The 3,021-nt window shown below is 28.6% G+C and overlaps 1 protein-coding gene across 1 annotated transcript; it reads left to right on the top strand.

Annotated features, from left to right (window-relative positions):
* Positions 1–771: 771 nt before the first annotated feature.
* LOC107019057 (transcription factor MYB3-like) lies at positions 772–2,540 on the top strand. Its single transcript, XM_015219640.2, has 3 exons — positions 772–1,020; positions 1,415–1,544; positions 2,076–2,540. The coding sequence occupies exons 1-3, from the start codon at positions 888–890 to the stop codon at positions 2,347–2,349; spliced, it is 537 nt and encodes a 178-aa protein (XP_015075126.1). The 5' UTR covers positions 772–887; the 3' UTR covers positions 2,350–2,540.
* The last annotated feature ends 481 nt before the right edge of the window (positions 2,541–3,021 follow it).

Raw genomic sequence — 3,021 nt, 5'->3', positions numbered from 1 at the left:
TTGTGCTGTAATGATCAATGAGTGTTAGGAAGATCTTGTGGTCGCACATCCACATCCAAACAAGGTAAAAGAAAAATATATGAAGTATTTTTTTTCTATCTGTCTAAACTTTGATAAGTTGCAAATAATAAGGGAGATATATAACAAATATTTCGATAAAATAATTGAAATACGTACAAATTAATTATACCTTAGTCGCCTTGTATTCATGTTAATGGAAAGTAACAGCTACCTGTAATTATTAGTTATGCTTAATATATTTAATAAAATAATCGAAGTACGTATAAACTGATTTTTCGAGCCATGATCATTAAAAACAAATAAAGGTAACCTAACCCTAACAAGCCATAGACACTAACAAAACTATTACTCCCTCCGTCCAGAATTGTTTGTCATGTTGCTCTTATCAAAAGTTAATTTGACTAATTTTCAAAGGTAAATTGGATCGCATTAATTCGATATTTTAAATAAAAGAATTAGATATTCTAAAACTACATGAAAAGTACTATAAATTACAATTTTTTGCATATTAATATGATGAAAAAATATATCTTAAAATGTTAGTCAAAGTTTTTTATAGTTTGACTCTAAAAATAGAAATCATGACAAACAATACCGGACGGAGGGAGTACTGATATTTTCCAAATTTGGAAATTGGGAAAGTTGGGAATTATCACACCTTGCATGCATGCAAAGACCAAACCACCAGTCAACACTTTTTTATTATTTGTTATAAAAGCACACTCTATCCACTTCAAAAATTCAACCACCCAATCTCTTTTTTTCTTTCTCCACATTCAAATCTTTTTCTAGTATATATCTTCTTCACATAGTCACCATCCAATAAAATATTAAACTATAGAATATAATATCAAATATCTAGAATTATGAGAAAGCCTTGTTGTGATAACAAAGAAGAAATGCATAAAGGAGCTTGGTCTAAACAAGAAGATCAAAAACTCATTGATTATATCACTAAACATGGTGAAGGTTGCTGGAGAAATTTACCTAAAGCTGCTGGTAAGTATATATATATATATATATATGTATGTCACACCCTTTATTTATTTAGATATCGAGGTAAGATAAGTCCCTGAAAAATCTAGGGTTTGCACCCAAGTACTCCATCTCGATTGACATTTTGAGGGAGTGGGGTCCTAGAGCGAACTACTCATTGTTGTCATGTTGCCCTAGAAGGGTGCACATTTAATTTGGTAGGATCAAAAACATTGTTTCGAGGGAGAGAAAGCGCGTGATCTTTTAATTGAAAAAAAATCGATTATGTAAGTTCAGCTAAACCTATCGGTTTCTATTTGAACTATGCATGCACATGCAAAATAAATTGAGATGTATGTACAGGGTATGAATTTATCTATATACTGACTTAAAATTCTGAATTCGTCTTTGATTATAGGTCTGCTTCGTTGTGGAAAAAGTTGTAGGCTAAGATGGATGAATTATCTTAATCCAAATCTAAAAAGAGGAAATTTTTCTGAGGATGAAGATGATCTAATCATCAAGCTTCATGCTCTCCTTGGCAATAGGTAACTTTTCCATTATTTATCCCTTAAAAGGAATATAAATTCTAGATTTAATTTGATTGCTTTGAAAAATATAAACTATTATCAAATATGGGAATTAATTATGAGATTCATTTCTAAATAGGTTATGCTATTTTTTTTTTTAATATATAATTTATCACTAATTTATTGTTAAATAGAATTAATGACAAATTTATACGATTTAATGCATAACAGAAGTTGTCTATCGCTAATTTATATTTTTTGGTAGTGAACTGATTGACCATAATAATAATTAGTTTCACTAAATAATATCAATTTATATGATATTGTTCGACTCGCTCATATATGAGATTATTAAAAAATAATTAAGTTGATGGAACTTGTGATATCTTAAACAAGTCATATGTAATAATACCTATTTTATGCCTATAAAATGTGAAGTCTAAATTATACATTTTAAAAAGATAATGTAAGAGTGTCGCGTAAAATGAAATTTAGGGGAGTTTCATGTAGCTAGTGTTATTTAAAAATAGAATGACATTTATTTTTCAGATGGTCGCTAATAGCAGGAAGATTGCCAGGAAGAACGGATAATGAAGTGAAGAATTATTGGAATTCTCATTTGAGAAGAAAACTTATAAAAATGGGAATTGATCCAAAAAATCATAGGCTATCTCATTATCTTCACATAAAAAGACTTGAATTACTCCAAGAAAACAACACAAGATTAGAAAATGTTGGAGTAATATCTGATGCTACAAGTTCTTGTGCTAATAAAGATCAACAAATTACAAGTTCATTGCTTGATCTCAATTTAATTCCATAGATAAGGTATCGAAGACGTTCGCGATCATCTAATTAGTTGATTAATAATATGTCCTCTGGTTGATTTAGACATCATCGTTATGAACTTTACGTATTTTTTAAGAAACTTTTTAGAGAATAAAGTACTATAATGTATGGTTTGTTATTGTAACATTTACTTATCAATTTGAAGTACTAGCATTTCTCTTTCTATATTGTTCCTAGAGAGCTACATAGAAACGAATTTATAAGCTGAACATTATAAACGAGTTTGGAATGTTATTATAAATAAATAAATAATAACATTTCAAACTCGTTTATAATGTTCAACTCATAAACTACAAGAAAATTGTAATTTTTCTAGGAATTAGTATAAAAATTTGCAGGAAAATAAGTTTCATGTAAATTCTCGTTTTAACTCCAGAAAAATCCCTATGTAATTCATAGTTTTCTTATAGTCTCACCACTGATAACTTGTCGTAGCGATTCGTGGATCGTTGTTTAAACTAATACTTAACACAAGTTGCCACCAAAGGTTTAGCTTTTGTGGCGATTAATTGCCTCTACAAAAATATATTAAAATTGCCAGGAAAATTACCCAACAAAAAGGTAAAATATTTGAAAAAATTGAACAATTATTTTATTTTTAATCCAATTATTTAATTGCAATTACAATACTTTCCACTTTTCAAAT

The sequence above is a fragment of the Solanum pennellii genome, chromosome 5, assembly GCF_001406875.1.
Source record: "Solanum pennellii chromosome 5, SPENNV200".
Lineage (NCBI taxonomy): Eukaryota > Viridiplantae > Streptophyta > Magnoliopsida > Solanales > Solanaceae > Solanum > Solanum pennellii.
This window is presented reverse-complemented; position numbering and strand designations above follow the sequence as displayed.

Excerpts from the sequence above, each read along its gene's own strand:
- LOC107019057 (XM_015219640.2), top strand. The coding sequence starts at position 888 with ATGAGAAAGCCTTGTTGTGATAACAAAGAAGAAATGCATAAAGGAGCT. Across the intron at positions 1,021-1,414 it reads AAATTTACCTAAAGCTGCTG|GTCTGCTTCGTTGTGGAAAA; the intron begins GTAAGTATATAT and ends CTTTGATTATAG. Across the intron at positions 1,545-2,075 it reads CATGCTCTCCTTGGCAATAG|ATGGTCGCTAATAGCAGGAA; the intron begins GTAACTTTTCCA and ends TTTATTTTTCAG.